The following is a 25,221-nucleotide window of genomic DNA, read 5'->3' as shown; positions in this document are numbered from 1 at the left end:
AGCCCCTGGCCTCCTCTCATGCGGTGTACGCGGGGAGACCAGACATCCGATCCATTCACATAGTGCGTCTAGATATCAGCAGTCTGAAACTAACTAGGGTTAGCGCCGAGTTAGGAGTTAGCAGTCCTGAAATTACCTAGCGGTAGGGCTTAGGGGTTAGGGCAGTTAGCAGTCTGAAATACTAGGGTTAGGGGTTAGGGGTTAGCACTTCTGACCAATACGTAGGCGTTAGGCGTATAGGGGTTAGCATTTGAAATACTAGGCGTTAGGGTCTTAGGGCGTTAGCCCGTCTGACAATACTAGAGGTTACGGGCGTTAGGGGTTAGCAGTCTGAAAATACTCGAGTTAGGGCGTTAGCAGTCTGAAATCACTAGGGTTAGGGTTTAGGGGTTAGCATTCTGAAATACTAGGGTTAGGGTTTAGCGTGTAGGCATCTGAAATGACTAGTGTGTTAGGAGCGCTTAGGCAGTTCTGAGGAATTACTAGGGTTAGGGTGGAGGGTTAGCATTCTGAAATTACTTGGTTAGGGTTAGAGGCGTAGGTACCGTCTGGATAGATTAACTAGCGTTATGTCGGGTAGGGTTAGGGGTTTAGCAGTCTGGAGAATACTTCAGGGTTTAGTGGTTAGCCCGTCTGAAATACTACTAGGTCTTAGGGGTTATGGGTGTTAGATCTGAAAGACTAGTGTGGAGGTTTAGGGCGTAGGGGTTAGCCGTCTGAAATACTAGGGTTAGGTGTTAGGGTTAGCAGTCTGAAATACTAGCGGTTTAGGGGTTATGGGTAGCCGTCTGAAATACAATTAGGCGTTAGGGGTTAGCATTCTGAAATACTAGGTTTAGGGTTAGGGGTTAGGGTTAGCCGTCTGAAATAATACGGTTAGGGGTTAGGGGTTTAGGGTTAGCAGTCTGAAATTACTAGGGTTAGGGGTTAGGGTTAGCCGTCTGAAATACTAGGCTGTTAGGGGTCTAGGGTTAGCATGCTGAATTACTAGCGGTTAGGGTTAGGGTTAGGGGTTAGCCGTACTGACAATACTACGCGTTAGGGTTAGGGGTTAGCAGTCTGAAATACTAGGGGTTAGGGGTTAGGGGTTAGCCGTCTGAAAATACTTAGGGTTAGGGTAGTTAGCATATTCTAGAAATACTAGGGTTAGGGGTTAGGGCCTGTTAGGGTTAGCCGTTCTGAAATACTAGGGTTAGGCGTTAGGGGTTAGCCGTCTGAAATACTAGGGTTAGGGGTTAGGCGCGTTAGCAGTCTGAAATACTAGGGTTAGGGTTAGGGTTAGCCGTCTGCAAATGACTAGGGTTAGGGGTTAGCTTCTGAAATACTAGGGTTGAGGGTTAGCCGTCCTGAAATACTAGGGTTAGAGGCGTTTAAGGTTAGGGTTAGGCCTGTCTGAAATACTAGGGTTACAGGTTAGAGGTTCACCCGTCTTGAACAATACAGCGTACGTTTAGCGACCGTCTTGAAATACTAGGGTCTAGGGTAAGTTAGGTTTAGCCGTGCTGCTCTGAACATACTAGGGTTTAGGGGTTAGGGTTAGCGGTTGGCTCTGAAATACTAGGGGTAGGTTAGGGGTGTAGCCGTCTGAAATACTAGGGTTTAGGCGGGGTTAGGGGTTAGGTAGTTAGGGGTTAGAAGGTTTGGTTAGGGGTTAGCATTCTGAAATACTAGGCGTTAGCCGCAATTTACGGGCGTTAGAGCGCTTAGGAGGTTAGTCTGGTTAGGCGGTTAGGTTAGGGGTTACGCAGTCTGAAATACTCAGGGTTAGAAGGTTAGCGGGTTAGCCGTCTGACAATACTGCAGGTTAGGGTTAGGGTTAGAGCCGTTTAGGGGTTAGGGGTTAGCCGTCCTGAAATACTTAGGGTTAGGGTTAGGGGTTAGCCGTCTGAAATACTAGGGTTAGGGTTAGAGGGTTAGCCGTCTGAAATACTAGGGTTAGGGGTTGACGGGTTAGCAGTCTGAAATACTAGGGCGTCAGGACGGTTAGGGGTTAGCCGTCTGCAAATTACTAGGGTTTAGGGTTAAGGGGTTAGCCGTCTGAAACTCACTAGGTTTTAGGGTTAGCCAGCTTCTGAAATACTAGGTAGAGGTTAGGGTTAGCCGTCTGAAATACTAGGTAGGGTTAGGGTTAGCTAGCACTCTGAAATACTAGGGTTTAGGGTTCCAGGGTTACCGTGCTGGAAATACTAGGGTCTAGGGTTAGGGTTAGCCCGTCTGAAATACTAGGCGTAGGTTAGGGGTTAGCCGTCTGAAATACTAGGGTCAGGGGTTAGGGTTAGCCGTCTGAAAATACTAGTTCAGGGGTAGCCGTTTGAACAGACTAGGTTAGGGTTAGGGGTTAGCCCATCTGAAATTACCAGGGTTAGGGTTAGCCATCTGAAATACTAGGGTTAGGGTTAGGGTTAGCCGTCTGAAATCTACGTTTAGGGTTAGGGGTTTAGCGTCTGAAATACATGGGTTAGGGGCTAGCATCTGAAAATACTAGGGAGGTTAGGGTTAGGGGTTAGCCGTCTGAAATACATAGGCGTAGAGGTTGAGGGAGTTAGCCGTCTGAAATACTTAGGGTTAGGCGTTAGGGTTAGCCGTCTGAAAATACCTAGGTTCAGGGGTTAGGGGTTAGCAGTCTGAAATACTAGGGTCAGAGGTTAGGTTAGCCGCTCTGAAATACTAGGGTCAGAGGTTAGGGGTTAGCCGTGCTGTCAGGTAGGGATTAGGGTTACCGTCTGAATTTAGGTTAGGGTTAGGGCGTTAGCCGTCTGAGAATACAGGGTTAGGGGTTAGGGGTTAGCAGGGTTAGGGTAGGGGTTAGCAGTCTGAAATACAGGTTAGGCGTTAGGTGTTAGCAGTCTGAAATACTAGGTTAGGGGTTAGGGGGGTTAGCCGTCTGAAATTACTAGGGTTAGGGGTTAGGGTTAGCCGTCTGAAAAATACTAGGTTAGGGGTTAGAGGTTAGGGGTTAGCCGTCTGACAAATACTAGGGTTAGGGTTAGGGGTTAGCCGTCTGAAATACTTAGGGTTAGGGTTAGCGGTTAGCCGTCTGAAATACTAGGTTAGGGTTAGGGGTTAGCCGTCTGAATACTAGGGTTAGGGGTTAGGGGTTAGCCGTCATCTGAATCTACCAGGGGTTAGGGGTTAGCAGTCTGAAATACTAGGTTAGGGTTAGGGGTTATGGCAGTCTGAAATACTAGGGTAGTTTAGGGGTTAGGGTTAGCAGTCTGAACAATACTAGGGTTAGGGTTAGGGGTTAGGGGTCAGCCCGTCTGAAATACCCAGGGTTAGGGTTAGGGGTTAGCCGTCTGAAATACTAGGTTAGGGTTAGGGGTTAGGGGTTAAGCCCCGTCTGAAATTAACTAGCGGTTAGGGGTTAGGGGTTAGGGTTAGCCGTCTGAAATACTAGGGTTAGGGTTGAGGTTAGGGGTTAGCCGTCTGAAATACCCCAGGTGTTAGGAGTTTAGGGGTTAGCCGTCTGAAATACTAGGTTAGGGGTTAGGGTTAGCAGTCTGAATTACTACGGCTGTTCAGGGGTTAGGGGTTAGCATTCTGAAATTACTAGGGAAACCAAACAGTACTTTGATGAGGTCTCATGGGTCATTTTACTAATAAAGGAACAATGCAGATTTTTTCACTTGCGGCTCTTTTAGATCGAAATAACAATGATTATTGGCATTAATGTAGTGCCATTAGTGCATTGTGTACTTTAATCTGCATTTGAAAAGATGAGCATCTGATGTACAGTCGAGGGAAAAAAGTATTTGATCCCCTGCTGGTTTGTACGTTTGCCCACTGACAAAGAAATTATCCGTCCTCTATCAATTGTTAATTGACGGGCTTTATTTGAACAGTGGAGCGAGGACAGAAGTTGATCAATCATTACAACTATATTAATAGGAAAATCCACGGAACAATAAAGCATACATGATTCCATAATAATTGTATAAATTGATTTGTGCACATTTCTTACATGAGGCAATATACATGCTATATTGCATCCCTCCGTCTGCAATATAATCACATTACTTTAACATCCATCCACGTTACTTTTCGGGTAGTGCATACAACCTCGGCTTGTTGGCACATTCGATCGAAGGTTCACAGATGTTTCTTGTACGTCGGCAACCATCGGGCAACATATCTACTGGGAGAGGATTTTGTATGATTCTTATGATCCATCGCACATGCTGCCTCTGCAGAATCTTCTCCATAGGGTATGCATTAAGGAGTTGGTTCGCAGGCTGGACGCTTTTGGTCAAACTTGGGCCGAACCTTCAGCTCCCTCCACAGATTTTCTTGTTTCGTGATAAGGTCTGGAGACTGCTAGTCCACTCCAGGACCTAATGTGCTTCTTCTTTGAGCCACTCCTTTGTTGCCTTTGGCGCGTGTTGTTTTGCGGTCATGTGTGCGATGTCCTGGTGCGTGTGATGATAACGCTGCTAGTGTCGCTCGTGTGTGCCTCTGTGTGTTCGATGTACCCATTTGTGCTCCTCTGTAATTGCGTCGCTGGTGTAGTGTGTGGCTCGATAGTGTGTGACAGGAGGTCTCTCACCCAAGATTTGACGTACATAGGCCCCGTCCATCGTCCCTTTTGATGCAGTGTGTGGTCTTGCCTGTGTGCCCCTTAGCAGAAACAATAGCTCGACCCCAAAGCCTAATTGGTTTTTGTCCGATCCTCTCCTAGTGTGTGTGTGGACGGTGTGGGTTCGTATTAGCGGTGCCTTTGTGTGGTGATACGGCTTCGTCATAGGTATGACAATTTCTCTCCTCCGTCCAAAACACACGCGCTGTGTTCGAGTTGATGCCAAAGAGCTCACTGAGTTGTGTTAGCGATATGCATCCTGTGACCCCACTGCACGACTTTCAGCTCCTCAAGTTGTCCTCTGAATCCATTCATGTGGATGCTTCCTCAACCTTTAGTGTGGCAACATTCTCTCTCTAGTCAAACAGGGGACATATTTGTTACTCCGTGCTATCTTATACTTCAGCGACGCGTGGGGCGTACATATGCCTCTTGCGGGCATGGAATCTAGAATTTGAATTAGTATGTGCTTTTCTGTTGTCGGACAGGTTCTTTTATACAGGTTAACAAGCTGAGATTAGTGTGGCATCTCCCTTTAAGGAGCTGTGCTCCTAATCTCCGAGTGTCCATACAGGCGTTACCTGTTGATACAATATATAATCACACTGCGGGATGCCAGGCCTCTCTTTCTCTGATTGATACTTAAATACTTATTTCCTCGACTACATTACAATGCAGCAATCAATTATTGCCACTAAACATTTTTGTTGACATGCGTTTTAGTTGTGTTGCGTTGTTTGTCTGTCTCTCTAACTGAGAGCTCTCTCACTCACATACCTCTCCCTACCTCACTTATAAAAATTGTTGTGCGACCAACCTGAATACATACACGACTTTGTCCTCCATCTTCCGCATAACGTATCTCTTCTCTTTTGAACTCATTCCAGGTGACACTGCCCATCGTGCGAAACGCTGGAGCCATAGGGACCGTGGTTGTCCAGTGGCGAGCCACGGTGAACGGCAGAGCAGCAGTAGGGGACCTCCAGCCTGTGTCAGGAGAGGTCACCTTTGCGCCAGGAGAAACTATGAAGACGTTGAAAGTTGAGGTCCTAGCAGACRATGTGCCGGAAATTGAGGAAGTAAGAAACACAATCGTAATTTCTTACATTTTTGTTATTTTTTGCCAAACAAAGGCTTGTATCATAATATATGCTATATAATATATAGGCCTATAATACAATAATATAACATATGCCATTTTTCCTCTAAACGTTCTGTGCTTTTCAGATAATCAAGGTGGAATTGWCTAGTGCCACTAATGGAGGAAACATTGGAAGAGACAAAACAGTCAATATCATTGTCCCAGCCAATGACAACCCGTATGGAACGGTCTACTTTGAGCAGTCTGTGTATCAAGTGCAGGAACCTCTCGAGGGAATTTTTGTGGCCAACATTACTGTCCGTCGAAGGTTTGTTTGTTGCAGGTCCTTTGTGGCAGTGAAATTACATATTGCTACTTTTCTGTTCTTTGACTAGGAATGCTCAACTAACTCTCTCTCCCTCTCTCTTTCCTTCATCTCAACTAACTCTCTCCTTCATCTCATCTCATCTCAACTAACTCTCTCCCTCTCTTTCTCCTTCATCTCAACTCTCTCTCTCCCTCTGTCCTTCATCTCAACTAACTCTCTCTCCCTCTCTCTGTCCTTCATCTCAACTCTCTCTCCCTCTCTCTGTCCTTCATCTCAACTAACTCTCTCTTGAAGTTAATAAAACCAACCGGATGAAAAATACAGGAGAAAAGTATCTACACATCGGTCAGAGCGCTGTCTGGTGATCAATGAGGAGCGCAAAGATATTTTCATCTGATGGAGAGAAGTGCAACTGAAGCACAAAAATGTTAGGTCCTTTACATCATGATTCGTTTGAACCCCTGATGGAAGCGAAGACAGAATGTTACCAATAAAAAGCATTTTAATCTGCTTTTTTAAAAAAAACGCAGCAATATATTTATTTTGCGTTTTTTATTCTTTCCTTTCTGCTGAAAAACTTACCATGATCTTACCTGCTCTTACAGTATAATCAGACACTTAATTGACACTATCGAGATGAAATGGTGGACCCCACTTGCCAACTGCAGTCACGTACAGCTCTGAACTTGAACTAACAACTCAGCAAAATGATGTTAAGAAACACGCTCACTGGAGGAACAGCACATTATTGTCACATTCTCTGACTAGCTTTCATCCAGCATGACCCTTGAGAATATGGATATTTGCGTTACCTAGAAAGACATGTAATTGAAGCAGTGCGTTTGTGTTGCCTCGTGCATATTAACCAGGCGTCACGCCTGGGTGGAGGAAGTGTTGCGCTAGCCCTTTAGAAGAGACTGGACACATGGCATCTCTGATGCTCTCCTCTCAGGTTAGAGCAAAAGGTGATAGACCAGCCTTTGTTTCATTCCTGTGGGAAGTAGAGTCCCAGTAGCACAACAGGTGGTAGACCAGGAATGGCAATTCCATCAGAACAAGGGTCCCTCTAATTCTGCATGGGACAAAGGGACAGAGGCATGGGCTATCGGGGTTGTCTCTTTGCCAAATCCACTCATGACTCTGCAGGAATTAGAGGAGGGCTGTCCATGAAAGCGCAAAGGTTACATTTTTGGAATGATTCGTGTAGTCTTGAATTTGATAACAAGTTTGTGAGTCTTGTCAGAGTTTTGTCATCAAATTAAAGTTTGTTTACAATTTTTTGATTGTTGATGTGACAATATGTTTAAAATGTCACAAGTCTGGTTTGGTTTTTAAGGGAGCATCATTAACAACCAGGCTCTGTGCCTGTCTTTTCTGTCTTTTCTCTATGGCCAGACGTCAGAGGAAGGCTCCACATCTTTCCTGTGTTAGTTTGAGCGGACGCGCGGCGGTTCTGGCGACACGTCTATGTGAACTAAACGGTCACTCAGCTTAACTCAGACAGCCCAGGCTCGGCCCACCAGGACTTTGCCAATTGCCAGCGGCCTCGGTAGCCTTCCTTCCCCGGTTCAGCGCTCTTGAGGTGTGGGGGAACAACCAAGTTTTACACACACACAGACACAACACAGACACAGACACAGACACAGACACAGACACAGACACACACTAACACACACACAGACGCTCTGGGAAGACTACCAATGCACTCCTTCAAATCACACATGAACAGGGAAACCCCACTGAACAATGAGCATAGCGCCTTGGCTACACCTGTAGAGCTAACACTATAATATACACACACACACACACACACACACACCACACCACACCACACACACACAACACACACACCACACACACACACACACACACACACACACACACATACACACAACACACACACACTTGTACATCACTTCACACAATGCATGCACACAACCACACTGAAAGGTCAGACAAACAAGTTCAGGAGAAATGTTTTACCATTTCATCTACATTTTCTGGCCATATTTCATCCAGAAAACTATTTTCTTTCCACTCAGTAGTGTTGTTAACTTCTAGCCCCCACCTAGTGGCTGAGAGGAATATGTTGTTCTTTGGTCAACGGTGTTTGCTAATGATTAGCTTAGCTTCAAATCCACTTCAGACACTACAGCCTGCAAAACAAATACATTATGAATATCCACACATATCTACGCAGTTAATTTTAAGATTGAAATCTTGACTTCTCTCATGTGTTTATGACATCATCTCCCTGCGCACTCCCAGGTCCTTGGAACCTGCGGGTGTTGAATGAATGACACCCCTGAGTTCGCCAGAGTCCTTCCAGGTCACTCTGGTGTCAGCAGAGTCAGGCGATGGCGAAATCCAGGCTCCACCCCCACCAGTGGGTCCAGCATCATCCTGACCACTTTCAGCTACCAGGGTGTCAGCGTCAATGTCCAGCGACCATCCCTACGGTGCAGGGAGAGACACACAACACACACACCCTGTGCCCCCCAGTAGGACCTCAAATGATTATTCACATCAAACTGCCTCATGCCATTCTCATCCAGAGTCACATGAATTCAAGACTGCAGACTATCTGTAAAAAACACATAGTTGCAAACACAAGAAGTTCGCTATAAGCTTGTTGGAAATAGGTTCAGTTTGTGGCATAATTGTAAAAACCACTGTAGCAAACTGCTGTTGGTGTGAGTCAATCATTAAACTGTTGTATATACCATTTGTCACAGACACATTAGATTCACTATTAGTTTATGGATGTTTCCCGTTTTATGAATGTATCAGTAATATGTCTGATTGATCCCCTCGCTGATCGTCTCTGACCAGGCTTATTTGTTCTCATGAAAGCTAGATGAGCAGCGTTGTGAGTACTGCGTTCTCCCTCTCTCCCAGGTCTGCTTCCAGTTCCAACGGAAAGGCCTGCCGGCTGAGGGCATATCCGCCCGGCAAGAGAGCCTGCCCACGTCACGGTCAACGAGGATGATTGGCGAGGTTTTCGCCTGCTGGTGGCCAGGGCCCAAGGGCCTCCTGGGAAGAGGTCATGGTCGGCTACAGGACCTCACCGTTTACCGCGCCAGCCGAGGACTATGAGGTAATTTTCCTGCCATCCTTGTACTGTAGATTCAGCATCTCAGACAGAACCACAGGGATGGATGGTCACTTGACCATTTTTCAAAAAAAATCTTCCTAATACATGAAGTGAGTGCATGATTTATGAAATTTAGGAATGTGTGTTTAGTATGATTTTACCCGTAAGAACGTCCGTTATTCGATACTAATCACTTGGCTATGTGCTGCGCTTTTATTTTGAAAAGATTAAGAGAACAATAAGGCATACCCTACATTAATGTTTGAGTGCACCAGACTAACTCTTTTGATGGCTCTGTTTGAGAGGTTGCACTAGACTAACTTCCTTTGATGGCTGTTTGACTAGGGTTGTCACTAGACTAACTCATCTTGATGGCTGTTTTGATAGTTGATCATTAGACTAACTCCTTGATGGCCTGTTAGAGGTTGTCACCAGATCTAAACTCCTTTGATGGCTGTTTGAGAGGTTGTCACTAGGAATAACTCCGTTTTGATGGCTGTGTTGATAGTGAGCTTGTGTAACTCCCCAAGGCTAACCCCTTGTTCCCTACCTACTCTGCCCTTGCACTGTCCAGGCCATACAGGACTCAGTACCGGCTGCTGTTGCCTTTCTTGCCAGGAGAACGCTTCAAGTACACAGATGTGACGTTCATAGACAACCCCGCCCTGAGTTGGACAAGGTGTTCAGAGTGGAGCTCTACAACCCTGACGGAGGAGGTAAAACAAATACCATTGATGATTGATCGTCCAATCGTGATGATCTTCTTACCACCTCTTTCTTTCTGTTTCTGTCATTGTAAATAGTCCACCTTCCTATCCTGTCAATCATTATTTTCAGTGTTCCCATCCACTGAAAATCCTGCTCTAACTGATCCTTTGCCTGTGTTCTGCAACTTTGTGTGCTCCGTTGTTGGTCCCGGTGTTCTTCCCGTGTGCTCCCGTGTGCTCCCGTGCTTGCGTGATACTCTGGTGTGCTCCTAAAGTGGGTCAGTCCTTCGAGTGAAGGCAGTGAGCAGTGGAGAAAGTGACATACTTCTTCTCTGTCCTCTCACCACCTGTGGTAAGTACACCCACCCGCACCCTACACCTCCCTCCAAATACTCCCGTCCTTTTAGACGTCCCTCTCCTCCTAGCATATGTCATTTATTATTGTTGGGAGAGTGTTAAGTCCTCTGTAGTTCTTACCCTACTCTGATAAGGGCCAGGCTCTGTGTGTCGTGTTGTGTTTGACGCTTTGCGTGCATGCTCTTGTCTTCGCGTGCCTACGCCTCAATGTGTGCCTTTGTATGCGTGTGCGTGTGTGTTGGCGTGCCTTCGTGTGTGTTTGTGCTGGAATTAAAAATCTTCAATGGCGTCCAGGAGCAGTTACCGGGGAGAGGGATTGTGGGAAAAGCCAAATAGGCATTTCTATTGAGATAGAGTAGCATTGGTCAGTGGTGAACAGAAAAGTCCCAGTCAGGGATCATTGTTTTCTCTGTAGGGTTCACCCTTACCTTATTAAAAACCCACAATGCACTTGCAGTGTTTCAGGACTAGCATTTTCCAAGAGGCATCAATAGTGATTCAATTGGAATTCAGCTTTACACAAGCTGTGCACAATAGGTTAAGCCAGTCATTGATTTTTGGCTATGAAAATAATGACAGGTTACAGGTGTGCTACTCCCCTGGCTGTCACACGTGGTGTTGTCCCTATATTAACACCTGTTATGTCTTTCTAGCCAGCTTGGAGTTGCCTCCATATTCACTGTGACCATCGCTGCCTCTTGACCGACGCACACGGAGTGTTTTCAGTTCAGCCTGGACTCTCTGGGTCTGCAATGGCACTGAGCCTGAGGAGGGACGCAGCATTTGTGCTGCTGCAGGTCAGGTGTGTGTTTTGTTGTGTCTCTGTGTGTATCTCTGTGTTTTCAGTGTGTGGGTGTGTGTGTGTGTGTGTGTGTGTGTGTGTGTTGTGTGTGTGTGTATCTCTGTGTTTCAGTGTGTGTGTGTTATCTCTGTGTTTCAATGCTGTGTTTCCTGAGTGTTATTCTCTCGTGTGTGTGTGTGTGTGTGTGTGGTTGTGTGTGTGTGTGTAGTGTGATGTGTCGTCGTTGTGTGGTGTGGTGGTGTGTCGTGTGTGTTGTGTGTGTGTGTGTGTGTGTGTGTGTGTGTGATGTGTGGTGTGTGTGTGTGTGTTGTTGTCTATCTCTGTGTTTCAGTGTTGTATGTGTCTCTGTGTGTATCCTCTGTGTTTAGTGTGTGTGTGTTTACTCTACGTCTCTCTCTGGGCCCCCCTCTAACCATCTCAGTGATTGCCGAACCACGCCCCCCTCGGTGTTTGGTTGGCCTTGTCCAACGTAACTGTTTCTGGAGCTTGATGTCAGCTCTGAGGAAGACCTCATCGCAGGTCCGGGAACATCACTTTCCACGTGGCCAGACCAGGGGAGATGAGCTTCCCAGGTGGCCCAGACGAGGTGCGGAGCTGGACAAAGAGATTCGGTGTGTCCCTAGTCAACGTCTCCATGGGCGTCTGGGTGTGAGGACTGAGGCCACTGGTGACCGTGCTGGCCAGTGACGACCCTTATGAGTGTTTGTGTTTCTCGGAGAGCAGCAAGGCCGGTCCGCCTGCCTGGGGGGCACACCCTGGTCACCCTCCACCATCTACAGGCAGAGGGGGCTGATGGATAGGGTGCGCGTACGTACGGCGACCTGAGTGAGGCTGACGCGCCCCCTTCATGACCCCGCGGGGTGGGGCCGGGCCAACGAGGGGATGACTTTGTCCCCTCCTTGGAGGTCGTGGTGTTCACAGCCAATTCAGAAGTGAGGCTAAAGTAACCCTTCGAGTGCTGGATGATGAAGAGCCTGAGAGGGATGAGTCTGTATTCTATGGAGCTGATCAGTGTCAATCTCATTAGGAGGAGGACAGGCTGAAGATTAAGCTAAACATGCAAACATGTTCACATACAAATATTTGAATATCCAGCCTTATACATGGTCAACATACGAATATATATATATCACATACCATACATAGATATATTATATACAACTACATATACAAAAACGATATATATATATATATACATATACAAACACTATATTACTATCTTTCATAAAGTTTTGGGGTCACTGAGAAATGTCCTTGTTTTTAAAGAAAGCAATTTTTTGTCCATTAAAAATAACATAAAAATTGATCAGAAATACCAGTGTAGACATTGTTAATGTTGTAAATGACTATTTGTAGCTGGAAACCGCAGATTCTTTATGGAATATCCACATAGGCGTAAGAGGCCCAGTTATCAGCACCATTCACTCCTGTGTTCAACTGGCATGTTAGTGTTAGCTATCCAAGTTCATATTTTAAACGGCTAATTGAATCATTTAGAAACCCTTTTGGCAATTTATGTTAACACAGCTGACAAACTTTGTGGCTGGATTAACTTCTCTGCCGCTACGGATCCCTTTAGCGGGATAATTTTCCTAAAACAAACCGCTGAATTGCAGGGCGCAAAATATTTACTAAAAATATTTTATAATCATGCAATCACAAGTGAAATATACCCAAAACACAGTTTAGCTTGGTTTGTTAAGCCACCTATCGTGTCAGATTTGAAAATATGCTTTGCAGCGAACAGCAATCCAAGCGTTTTGTGAGTGTATCAATCAATGGCTAGAACAGCTAGCCCAAATTAGCAGTGGTCACGAAAGTTAGAAAAGCAATAAATGAATCGGCTTACCTTTGATAATCTTCGGTTTGGCACTCACGAGACTCCCAGTTAACAATAAATGTTATTTTTTGTTCGATAAATTACTTTTTAATAACAAAAAAACGCCATTTGGGTTGCGCGTTATTGTTCAAGAAAACCCAAAGCCTCGTTCCGTTCGCGAAAATTCCAAAACGTATCCGTACATGTTCAGTGTCAAATGTCAAATGTTTTTATAATCAATCCTCAGGGTTGTTTTTTAACAAAAACATAATCGATATATTTCAACCGGACCGTTAACCTATTCAATAAAGAGAGAAAGGAAAATGGAGAGCTACCCTTCCTCGCGCGCAGGAACTAATCAAAGGAACCTGACTACTTTTTGAAAACATCGCTCATTTTTTTCAAAATTAAAAGCCTTGAACTATGTCAAAGCCTGGTCACAGCCTGAGCGAAGCCATTGGGAAAAGGAATCTGGTTGATACCCCTTTCAATTGGAAGAAAGAGAGGCAAGGAAAACACAGATTAAATCACTTTTCGGATGATTTCCTCAGGTTTTCTCCTGCAGAAACAGTTTTTGTTTATACTCACAGACAATATTTTTACAGTTTTGGAAACTTTGGAGTGTTTTCTATCCTAATTCTGTAAAATTATATGCATAATTCTAGATCTGGACCTGAGAAATAGTCCGTTTACCTGGGAACGTTTTGAGTGTCTGGAGTTATTCAGGGCATTTGTTTGGGTTCGATTACATGCTCAAAATGACCAGAAAACAAGACCTTTCTTGAAAACTTGTCAGTCATTCTTGTTTCTGAGAAATGAAGGGCTATTCCATTGCGGAAAGAAATGTGTTCTACTCCCTATCACAGAACAGCTGCAACTGTCTCTAACCAGATTAGAAAGAGGTGTGGGCGAGGCTCCCGGTGCACAACTGAGCAAGAGGACAAGTACCATTAGGAGTGTCCTAGTTTGAGAAAAAGGACGCCTCACAAGTTCCTCAACTGGCAAGCTTTCATTTAAATTAGTACCGCAAACACCCAGTCTCAACGTCAACAAGTGAAGAGGCGACTTCCGAGATGCTGGCCTCTGTACGCCCCTATTGTAATAATTCCCATGAAATCTGCCGTTTCCAGCCACAATAGTTCATTTACTACATAAAGAATGTCTACACTTGTATTTCTGCATCAATTTAATGTTATTATTAATTAGGCAAAAAAATTGCTTTCTTTCAAAAAACAGGTACATTTCTAAGTGACCCCAAACTTTTTGAACGATTTAGTGTACATGCATTCATGATATACATACATTTCATTCACTATATATAATGTACGCATATATACATACACTTATATATAATGTTATATATATACATTCAACTATATTTAAACACTTTATATATATATACAGTTGAATTCGGCAAATTTACATACAGTTTAGGTTGCGAGTCATTAAAAACTCGTTTTTTCAACCCACTCCATAAATTTTCTTGTTAACAAACTATAGTTTTTGCAAGTCGGTTAGGACATTCTACTTTTGTGCATGACACAAGTAATTTTCCAAACAATTGTTTACATACAGATTATTACTTATTTAATTCAACCTGTATCACATTCCAGTGGGTCAGAAGTTTACATACACTAAGTTTGGACTGAGCTTCTTTAAAACAGCTTGGAAAACATCCAGAAATGATCGTCATGGCTTTAAAGCTTTCTGATTAGGCTAATTGACATCATTGAGTCAATTGAGGTGTTTCTGTGGATGTATTTTCACAGGCTACCTTCAAACTCAGTGCTTCTTTTGCTTGCACATCCATGGAAAATCTAAAGAATCAGCAAGACCTTAGAAAAACCAATTGTAGATCTCCACAAGTCTGGGTTCTCCTGGAGCAATTTCCCAAATGCCTGAAGGTACACATTCATCTGTACAAACAATAGTACACAAGTTATAAACACCATGGGACCACGCAGCCGATATACCATTAGGAAGGAGAATGCGCTTTCTGGTCTCCTTTGAGATGAACATACTTTTTGGTGTGAAAAGGCAAATCAATCCCAGAACAACAGCAAGGACCCTGTTGAAGATGCTGGAGGAAAACGCCGTACAAAAAGTAATCTATATCCACAGTAAACGAGTTCCTATATCGACATAACCTCAAAGGTCGCTCAGCCAAGAAGAAGGGACACTTGCTCCAAAACCCCATAAAAAAAGCCAGGACTACGGTTTGCAAAACTGCATCATGGGACCAAATTCCATACTATAATCCATACCTGTCCTCAGGTTGATGAACAAAAAAGAACTGTTTGGCCATAATGCCATTTGTTAGTTTGGGGAGGAAAAAGGGGAAGCTTCAAGCCGAAGAACACCATCCCAACCGTGAAGCACAGGGCGTGGCAGCATCATAGTGTTGTGGGGGTGCTTTTGCTGCAGGAGGGACTGTGCACTTCACATAATAGATGCATCATGGGGAGGGAAATTATGCTGGATATATTGAAGCCAACATCTTCAAGACATCAGTCAGGAAGTTAAAGCTTTGGTCGCAAAATGGGTCTTCCAACTGTTACAATGACCCAAAGCATACTTCCAAAGTTGTGGCAAAATGGCTTAAGGACAAACAAAGGTCAAGGTATTGGAGGCCATCCACAAAGCCCTGAACCTCAAATCCCATAGAACATTTGTGGGCAGAATTGAAAAAGCGTTGAGCGAGCAAGGAGGCCTACAAACCTGACTCAGTTTAATGAAAAAAATAAAAGCTGAAATAAATCATTCTTTCTCTACTATTATTCTGAATTTCACATTTTTCTTAAAATTAAAGTGGTGATCCTAACTGGACCTAAGACGGGACGTTTTACTAGGATTAATATGTTCAGGAATTGTGAAAAACTGAGTTAAATGTATTTTGGCTAAGGTGTATGTAAACTTTCCGACTTTCACTGTTCACTATATTATAAACTAAAGTATGTGGACACCCCTTCTAAAATTAGTGAATTTCGGCTATTTTCAGCCACAACCCGTTGCATACAGTGTTAAAAATCGGCACCACAGCCATTGCATCTCCATAGACATACTTTGGCAGTAGAATGGCCTTACTGAAGAGCTTATGCTTTTCAACATGGCACGGTCATGGATGCCACCTTTTCCAACAAGTCAGTTCGTCATTTCGTCCTGCTACAGTGCCCCGGTCAACTGATAAGTGCTGATTTTGATGGAAGTGGGAAACGTCAGAAGCACAACGTTCTCAACCACAAAGTGGTAGACCACACCAGCTCACAGAACGGGACTTGCCGAGTGCTGAAGCGTAAAAACTCGTCTGTCCTCGGTTGAACACTCACTACCGAGTTCCAAAACTGCCTCTGGAATGCAACGTCAGCACAATACCTGTTTCATCGGGAGCTTCCATTGGAAATTGGTTTCCGCAGCCGGGCTCTCCATGCGCAATGCCAACATCGGCTTGGAGGTTGTAAAGCTCGCGCCGTTGCTAAATAATAAATTGTTCTTTTAACTGATTTGCCTAGTTAAATAAAGGTTACATTTTACAATAAAAAAATACATTTAAAAAAGCTCGCCGCCATTGGACTCTGGAGCAGTGGAAACGCGTTCTTTCTGGGAGTGAGGAATCACTCTTCACAATCTGCAGTCCGACGGAAAAATTCTGGGTTTAGCAGATGCCAGGGAGAAACTCGCTACTTGCCATTTCTGCCAGACATGTGCCTGTACGTTTAGACACACTCGTTAGCAAGTTTTGCGCTCGAGGTTCGCAATGCGGTGCGTACTGCCTCTATGTCATGGTGGTAGGCCCACTGAAGTTCCAGTGAAGGGAAATCTTAACGCCATACTGAGATCTCCTCCTGCCCAAGAACATGTAATCATCTAGACTATCCTGTCCAACCAATACCAAACATTGCTGAACAGTTGAGGGAAGGCCTTTCCTTTTATTATCACGCATGACAAGGGGGGCCCCCCAATGCCACAAAGCGAGGTCCATACAGAAATGGTTTGTCGAAGCATCTGTGTGGAAAGAACTTGACTGGCCTGCACAGAGTAGTGACCAAAGTTAGTGACCCAATCGAAAAACCTTGTGGAATTGGAACGCCGACTGCGAGTCAGGCCTCAATTGCCCAAATTCAGTGCCCTACCTTCAACTAATGATCTTTGGCTGAAATGGGAAAGCAAGTCCACGCAGCAATAGTTCCAAATATCTAGTGGGAAAGCCTTCCCAGAAAGTGGAGGCTTGTTAAAGGAGGAAAAGGGGGGGACCAACTCCATATTAATGCCCCTTGATTTTTGGAATGAGATGTCGAATAAGAGCAGGTGTCCACATACTTTTGGTCATTGTAGTGTATGCGCTGGACTAGGGATATTGTTTTTTGTCAACCATACAGTTTCTTCTTCTTTTTCCTAGTTGTCCGGTCTCCTCTCTTGGTCCGGAAGGCAGAGACGTGGCCCAGGTCATAGTAGAGCAGTGATTGACGCCTTTGGGTTTCTGCAGCTGTCCGCCTCTTGCCGTCAACGTGGCCGAGAACTATGTTGGACCCATTATCAATGTCACACGCATTTGGGGAATTTTGCGCTGACGTATCTGTGAAGTTTCAGAGCACTGTACCAATGACTGCCAGAGTTGGTCATGTGGTCTACATCATCTCAATAGTATCAATATCTGACTCATATAAACGCGTAATAGCAGGGACTGTGTGTGTTGTGTGTGGCAAGCGTGCGCCAAATGTATGACAAATTGTGTGATTGGTCACAACTGGTGTGTCAACCATGGTGACGACCTACAAGCGTTAGCGCTTCTCTGACGTGGTTCTCCTGGAGGGGAGACCATAAGGCCCAGTTGCCCATTTCTTACATCATTGATGATAGTGATTCCTGAGCTGGAGGAGACCTTCCGCATCGAGTTGTCAACAGTCACACAGGGGGTGCTAAACTGCGGGTGTGACTCACCCGCCACATCATTTCACCATCCTGGCCCTCCGACGACCCTTTTTGGGGCTTTGTTAGCTCACCGTCTTCTCCTCTCCAACACAGACATGCCCTCACGTACGTGATGTTACTAGTCAATATAGTTCTAGAATGTGAGCGGAAAAAAATATTTTGATCCCCTCCTGATTTGTACGTTTGCCAACTGGACAAAGAATGTGATCAGTTCTACAATTTTAATGTTAGGTTTTATTTAAACAGTGAGAGAGTCAGAATTAGACGAGACCAGACAAAAAGCAACACAATAAAACGCATGTCAAAAAATGTTTATCAATAATTGATTGCTGCATTTATGAGTCGAGGAAAAAGTATTTAAGTATCAATCGAGAAAGATGCCTGGCTCCCGCAGTGGATTATATTGTATCAACAGGTAACGAGCCGTTGACATCGGAGATTATGGAGCCACAGCTCATTAAAGGAGAGATCGCCACACTAATCTCAGCTTGTTACCTGTATAAAAGAACCTGTCCACAGAAAGCAATACTAATCAAATCTAGATTCCATGCCCGCAAGTCCAGCGCAATGGAGCCACGCGTCGCTTATAGATACGAGTAACAAATGTCCCCTGTTCTGGAGAGAAGTTGCACCTAAGTGAGACACATTACTGAATGGATTTCAGAGGACAACTGGGAGCTGAAAGTGTCAGTGGGGTCAGGATGCATATCGCTACACAATCGGAGCTCTTTGGCATCAACTCTACTACAGCCCGGTGTTTTGGAGGAGGAGGAAATTGTCATACCTATGCGAGCCTATCCCACAGCAAGGACCGCTATACACCCCACCGTCCACAACACACTGAGAGGTGGACAAAACAATTAGGCTGTGGGGTCGAGCTTTTTCTGCTAAGGGGACACAGGACAAGACCACCACTGCATCAAAGGGACGATGGACGGGGCCTAGTACGTCAAATCTTGGGTGAGAACCTCCTGTCCACACTTCAGCCAACCCAGGAGCATTCAGAAGAAATGCGGTACATGAGCCACGAGGACATAGCGGTTCATCCAACCAGACATGCACACATGACCCAAAACACACGCGCCAAGGCAACAAAGGAGGTGGCTCAAGAAGAAGCACATTAGGTTCCCTGGAGTGCGCCCTATACGGACCATGTCTCCAGCACTATCAATCCCCATAGAGAACATCTCACACGGCTGTGGAGGGAGCTGAAGGTTGCGAGTTGCCAAAACGTCAGCCTCGAAAACCTTAATGACTTGGAGAGATCTGCAAAGAGGAGTGGGACAAAATCCCTCCTAGAGATATGTGCAAACCTGGTTGCCACTACAAGAAACGTCTGTGACCTTGTGATGTGCCAACGAAGGGTTTTGCCTACAAAGTACTAATGTCATTGTTTTGCAGATGGGGTGCAAATACTGTATATTCCCTCATTTAAAATTGCAAAATCAATTTATACAATTTTTGCACATGTGTTTTTCGTGGATATTTTGTTGATTTATTCTGTCTCTCACTGTTCAAATTAACCTACATTAACATTGATGAGGACGGATAATTTCTTTGTACAGTGGCAAGAAACGTACAAACCAGCAAGGGGAGCATACTTTTTCCCTCACTGTTATCAGATGCTCATTTCGACCAATCAGATTTCACAGTACATGCACAATGGACATGAGACTACATTAGCCAATAATCATTGTATTTTCGTCTAAAAAGAGCCCAAAGGAAATCTCTGCACATTGTTCCTTTATTAGTTAAAGGTGACCCATTGGAACCTCATCAAAAGTACTGTGTTGGTTCCCTAGTATTTCAGAATGGCTAACCCTAACCCCTAACCCTAGTATTTCAGACTGCTAACCCCTAACCCCTAACCCTAGTATTTCAGACGGCTAACCCTAAACTCCTAACAACCTAGGGGTATTGTCAGACGGCTAACCCCTAACCTAACCTAACCCCTAGTATTTCAGGACGGGCTAAACCCTAACCCCTAACCCCTAACCCTAGTAATTTCAGACGGGCTAACCGCCCTACCCCTAAAACCCCTAACCCTAGTATTTCAGACGGCTAACCCCTAACCTCTAACCCTGGTATTTCAGACTGACGCCCTAACCCCTAACCCTAGTATTTCAGACTGTACCCCTAACCCCTAACCCAACCCTAGTATTTTCAAGACTGCTAACCCTAACCCCTAACCCCTAACCCTATGTATTTTCAGACTGCTAACCCCTAACCCTGGTATATTCAGACGGTAACCCCTAACCCCTAACCCTAGTATTCAGACGGCTAACCCCTAACCCTAAACCCTAGTATTTCAGACGGCTAACCCCTAACCTACCCCTAGTATTTCAGACGGCTAACCCTAACCCCTAACCCTAGTATTTCAGACGGTCCTAAAACCCCTAACCTCTAATCCCCTAACCCTAGTATTTCAGACGGCTACACTCCCTAACCCCTAACCCTAGTATCTTCAGACGGCTAACCCCTAACCCCTAACCCTTAGTATTTCAGACTGCTAAACACCTAACCCTACCCTAGTATTTCAGACTGCTAACCCTAACCCTCTAACCCCTACCCTAGTATTTCAGACGGCTAACACCCTAACCCCTAACCCCTAACCCTAGTATTTCAGCGGCTAACCCCTAACCTCTGACCCTAGTATTTCAGACGGCTAACCCCTAACCTCTGACCCTAGTATTTCAGACTGCTAACCCCTAACCCCTAACCCTGTATTTTCAGACGGCTAATCCCTAACCCTAACCCTTAGTATTTCAGACGGCTAACCCTAACCTCTGACCCTAGTATTCAGACTGCTCCCCTAGACCCTAACCTAGTATTTTTCACAGATCGGCTAACCCCGAACCCTCGCGTATTTCAGACGGCTAACCCCTAACCCTAACCCTAGTATTTTCAGACGGCTAACCCTAACCCTAAACCTAGTATTTCAGATGGCTAACCCCTAACCCCTGCAGTATTTCAGACCGGCTAACCCCATAACCTAACCTAGTATTTCAGACGGCTAACCCCTAACCCTTAGTATTTCAGACGGCTAACCCTTAACCCCTAACCCTAGTATTTTCAGACGGCTAACGCCTAACCCTAACCCTAGTATTTCAAGACGGCTAACCCTGAACCCCTTAACCTAGTATTTCAGACGCTAACCCCTAACCCTAACCTAGTATTTCAGACTGCTAACCCAACCCTACCAACCTATGATCAGACGGCTAACCCCTAACCCTGACCTAGTATTCAGACGCTACCCAAACCTAGTATTTCAGACGGCTAACCCCTAACCCTAACCCTAGTATTTCAGACGGCAACCCCTAACCTCGACCCTAGTATTTCAGACAGCTAACCCCTAACCCTAACCCTAGTATTCAGACGGCTAACCCTCTAACCCCTAACGCCTTAGGACTAGGTAATTTTCAGCGGCTAACTCCCTAATCCTAATTCTCCTAACCCCCCTAGTATCTAACTTGCTAACCTTAATAACCTCAACCCCTAACCCTACTAACCCCTAACCCCTAACCCTGATTACCAGGACGGCTAACCCTAACCCTAACCCTAGTATTTCAGACTGCTAACCCTAACCTAACCCTTAAACCCTAACCTCCTAACCCTAATCCCCTAAACCCTAGTATTTCAGACTGCTAACCCCTAACTCTAACCCCGAACCTCTAAACCCTAAACCCTAACCCTAGTATTCGACTGCTAACCCTAACCTCTGAACCCTGAGATCGACGGTAACCCCTAACCCCTAACCCTAGTATTCAGACGGCTACCCCTATTAACCCTAGTATCAGAGGCTACCCTAACCCCAACCCTAGATCAGACGGTACCCCTAACCTAACCCTTAACCCTAGTATTTCAGACGGCTTAACTCCCTAACCCTTAACCCCTAACCCTAGTATTTCAGACGGCTAACCCCTAACCTAGTATTTCAGAATGCTAACCGCCTAACCTAGTATTTCAGACGCAACCCTAACCCTAACCCTAGTATTTCAGACTGCTATAACCCCTAACCATCAGACCTAACCAACTACCCTAGTATTTTCAGACGGCTAACCCTAACCCCATAACCCTAACCCTAGTATTTCAGAATGCTAACCCCTAACGCCTAGTATTTCAGACGGCTAACCCCTAACCCCTAACCCTAGTATTTCAGACTGCTAACCCCTAACCCTAAAACCCTAGTATTTCAGACGGCTAACCCCTAACCCCTAACCCTAACCGCCTAGTATTTCAGATGCTAACCCCTAACCCCTAACCCTAGTATTTCAGACGGCTAACCCCTAACCCCGTAACCCTAGTAATATCGCACTGCTAAAAACCCTAAACCCCTAACCCCTAACCCTAGTATTTCAGACGGCTACCCTAACCCCTAACCCTAACCCTAGTATTTCAGAATGCTAACCCCTTAAGCCTAGTATTTCAGACGGCTAACCCCTAACCCCTAACCCTAGCTATTTCAGATGCTAAACCCCATAACCCCTAACCCTAGTATTTCAGACGGCTAACCCCTAACCCCTAACCCTACCCCTAGTATTTCAGACTGCTAACCCCTAACCCCCTAACCCTAGTAAGTTTTCAGACGGCTAACCCCCTAACCCTAGTATTTCAGACTGCCTAACCCTAACCCCTACCCAACCCTTAGTATTTCAGACGGCTAACCCCTAACCCCTAACCCTAACCCTAAGTATTTCAGAATGCTAACCCCTAACCCTAACACCTAGTAATTTCAGACGCTAACCCCTAACCCTAGTATTTCAGAATGCTAACCCTTTAAACCCTAACCCTAGTATTTCAGAATGCTAACCCTAACCCCTAACCCTAGTATTTCAGACTGGCTAACCCCACTCTAGTATTTCAGACTGCTAACCTAACCCCTAACTCTAGTATTTCACGGCTAACCCTACCTAACCTAGTATTTCAGAATGCTAACCCCTAACCTAACCCTAGTATATTCAGAATGCTAACCCCTAACCCTAACCTAGTATTTCAGACTGCTAAACCCTAACCCTAACCCTAACCCTAGTAATTTCAGACTGCTACTCCTAACCGCTAACCCTAGTATTTCAGATGCTAACTAACCCTAGTATTTCAGGCTGCTCCGTCAACCATAGAGAGCAGGGGTGAACTCATTCCAGGTGACACTGCCCATCGTGCGAAACGCTGGAGCCATAGGGACCGTGGTTGTCCAGTGGGAGCCACGGTGAAACGGCAGAGCAGCAGTAGGGACCTCCAGCCTGTGGTCAGGAGAGGTCACCTTTGCGCCAGGAGAAACTATGAAGACGTTGAAAGTTGAGGTCCTAGAGACGAATGTGCGAAATTGAGGAAGTAAGAAACACAGCGTAATTTCTTACATTTTTGTTATTTTTTGCCAAACAAAGGCTTGTTATAATAATATATGCTATATAATATATAGGCCTATAATACAATAATATAACATATGCCATTTTTCCTCTAAACGTTCTTGTGCTTTTCAGATAATCAAGGTGGAATTGCTCAGTGCCACTAATTGGAGGAAACATTGGAAGAGACAAAAACAGTCAATATCATTGTCCAGCCAATGACAACCCGTATGGAACGGTCTACTTTGAGCAGTCTGTGTTATCAAGTGCAGGAACCTCTCGAGGGAATTTTTTGTGGCCAACATTACTGTCCGTCGAAGGTTTGTTTGTTGGCAGGTCTTTGTGGCAGTGAAATTACATATTGCTACTTTTCTGTTCTTTGACTTGGATGCTCAACTCACTCTCTCTCCCTCTCTCTTTTCCTTCATCTCAACTAACTCTCTCCTTTCATTCTCATCTCATCTCAACTAACTCTCTCCCTCTCTTTCTCCTTCCATCTCAAACTCTTCTCTCTCCCTCGTGTCCTTCATCTCAACTAACTCTCTGCTCCTCTCTCTGTCCTTCATCTCACTCTCCTCCCTCTCTCTGTCCTTCATCTCAACTAACTTCTCTCTCTCTGTCTTAATTCTCAATTACTCTCTCTCCCTCTCTTCATATCAACCTTAATCTCAATGATAACTCTCTTCGTCCCTCTACTATCCTTTCTTATCTCAAACTAACTCTCTCTCCCTCTCTCTGTCCCTTCATCTCAACTAACTCTCTCTTCCCTTCTCTGTCCTTCATCTCAACTAACTCTCTCTCCCTCTCTTCTGTCTTAATCTCAATACTCTCTCTTCTCTCTCTCAAACCTTAATCTCAATGTAGCTCTCTCTCCTCTCACTGTCCTTCATCTCAACATCTCACTAACTCTCTCTCCCTCTCTTGTCCTTCATCTCAACTAACTCTCTCTCCCTCTCTCTGTCCTTCATTCTCAACTAACTCTCTCTCCTCTCTAATCTCAACTCTTCTCTCCCTCTCTCTGTCCTTCATTTCTCAACTAACTCTTCTCTCCCCTGTCTGTCCTTATCTCAATTCTACTCTCTCTGTCTCCAGCTCTCCCCTTCGAATCTCAACTAACTTCTCTCCCTCTCTCTGTCCTTCATCTCAAACTACATCTCTTCCCTCTCTCTGTCCTTCATCTCAACTAACTCTCTCTCACCTATCTCTCTGTTCTTATCTCAACTAACTCTCTTCTCCTCTCTCTGTCCTTCAATTCAAACACTTCTCCCCCTTCTCTGTCTTCATCTCAAATACTACTCTCTCCCTCCTCTGTCCTTATCTCAATTAACTTCTTCTCCCTCTTCGCTATCCAATTTACTCTTGCTCTCAAACTATTCATGATTCTCTCTTCCCGTCTTCTCTACTCCTCTCATCTCCTTTCTAATTCCCTCTCTCTTCTCTCATAACCTCTCATCGTCAACTCAACTCTTGCTCTCCTAATCTTCTCTCTCTCCTCAGCTCTTCAAATAACTTCTCCCTCTTTGTCCTTCATTCTAACACTAACTCATGTCTCCCTCTCGTCTCATATCAACTCTTCACCTTGTCTCATAACTCTCTCTCTCTCCTCTTCTTAATTCAATGTCTTCTGCTCTGTCACTATCTCATGCTCCCTCTCTTCTTTCCTTCATCTCAAACTCTCTCTCTCCTCTCTCTGTCCTTAATTCTCAATTTACTCTTCTCTTCCTCTCTCAAACCTTAATCTCAATGTACTCTCTCTTCCCTTTCGCTGTCTTCATCTCAACTTAACTCTCTCTCCCTCTCTCTCTGTCCTTTATCTCAACTCTCTCTCCTCTCTCTGTCCTTCATCTCAACTAAACTCTCTCTCCATCTCTCTGTCCTTAATCTCAATTTACTTTCTCTCCCTCTCTCAAACCTTAATCTCCAATGGTACTCTCCTCTTCCCTTCTCGCTTGTCCTTCATCTCAAAACTAACTCTCCCCCCTCTCGCTGTCCTTCATCTCAACTAACGTTCTCCTCCCTCTCTCTGTCCTTCATCTCAACTACTCTTCTCTCCCTCTCTCTGTCCTTCATTTCTCAACTCTCCTCTCCCTCTCTCTGTTCCTTAATCTCAAATGTACTCTCTTTTCTCCTCTCGCTGTCCTTTTCATCTCAAACTAACCTTCTCTCCCTCTTCTCTGTTCCTTTCA

The 25,221-nt window shown here is 44.9% G+C and overlaps 1 protein-coding gene across 1 annotated transcript in view; it reads left to right on the top strand.

Annotated features, from left to right (window-relative positions):
- LOC111973957 (adhesion G-protein coupled receptor V1-like) overlaps positions 1-25,221 on the top strand; it is a 248,282-nt gene that overhangs the window by 50,314 nt on the left and 172,747 nt on the right. The window contains 2 exon segments of the mRNA XM_070446866.1: positions 5,453-5,652; positions 5,801-5,982. Coding sequence (XP_070302967.1) covers positions 5,453-5,652; positions 5,801-5,982 — 382 coding nt within the window.

Source organism: Salvelinus sp. IW2-2015, linkage group LG15 (assembly GCF_002910315.2).
Source record: "Salvelinus sp. IW2-2015 linkage group LG15, ASM291031v2, whole genome shotgun sequence".
Taxonomy (NCBI): domain Eukaryota; kingdom Metazoa; phylum Chordata; class Actinopteri; order Salmoniformes; family Salmonidae; genus Salvelinus; species Salvelinus sp. IW2-2015.
This window is presented reverse-complemented; position numbering and strand designations above follow the sequence as displayed.